This window comes from Tupaia chinensis, unplaced genomic scaffold (assembly GCF_000334495.1).
Source record: "Tupaia chinensis unplaced genomic scaffold, TupChi_1.0 Scaffold145685_1, whole genome shotgun sequence".
NCBI lineage: Eukaryota > Metazoa > Chordata > Mammalia > Scandentia > Tupaiidae > Tupaia > Tupaia belangeri.
In genome coordinates, this window is record NW_006205542.1 from 4,904,977 (window position 1) to 4,905,196 (window position 220).

General features: G+C 69.5%; 1 protein-coding gene across 1 annotated transcript in view; it reads right to left on the reverse strand.

The window, feature by feature from the left end:
- Positions 1 to 220, reverse strand: part of CDC50A (cell division cycle 50 P4-ATPase accessory subunit A) — a 48,235-nt gene that overhangs the window by 47,759 nt on the left and 256 nt on the right. The window contains 3 exon segments of the mRNA XM_006172189.3: positions 7 to 158; positions 161 to 213; positions 215 to 220. The exon segment at positions 215 to 220 is cut by the window's right edge and continues 256 nt beyond it. Coding sequence (XP_006172251.1) covers positions 7 to 158; positions 161 to 213; positions 215 to 220 — 211 coding nt within the window.

Genomic DNA, 220 nt, shown 5'->3' on the forward strand with positions numbered 1-220 from the left:
TTGCTGTTTGAAGGCCTTGTTATCCGGCCGCCGGGTCTTGGTGGTGCCCCCAGGAGCGCACGGGGGCCCACCGTCCACTTCATCCTTCGCGTTATAGTTCATCGCCATTGACCCCCGGGACGCGGCTCCGCGACGCGCAGGTGGACCGCCCAGGGGTGCTGACCCTGACAGGAGACGCACAGGCGCCGCTGCTGCCGCCGGCGCCGCCACCTCCGTCCTC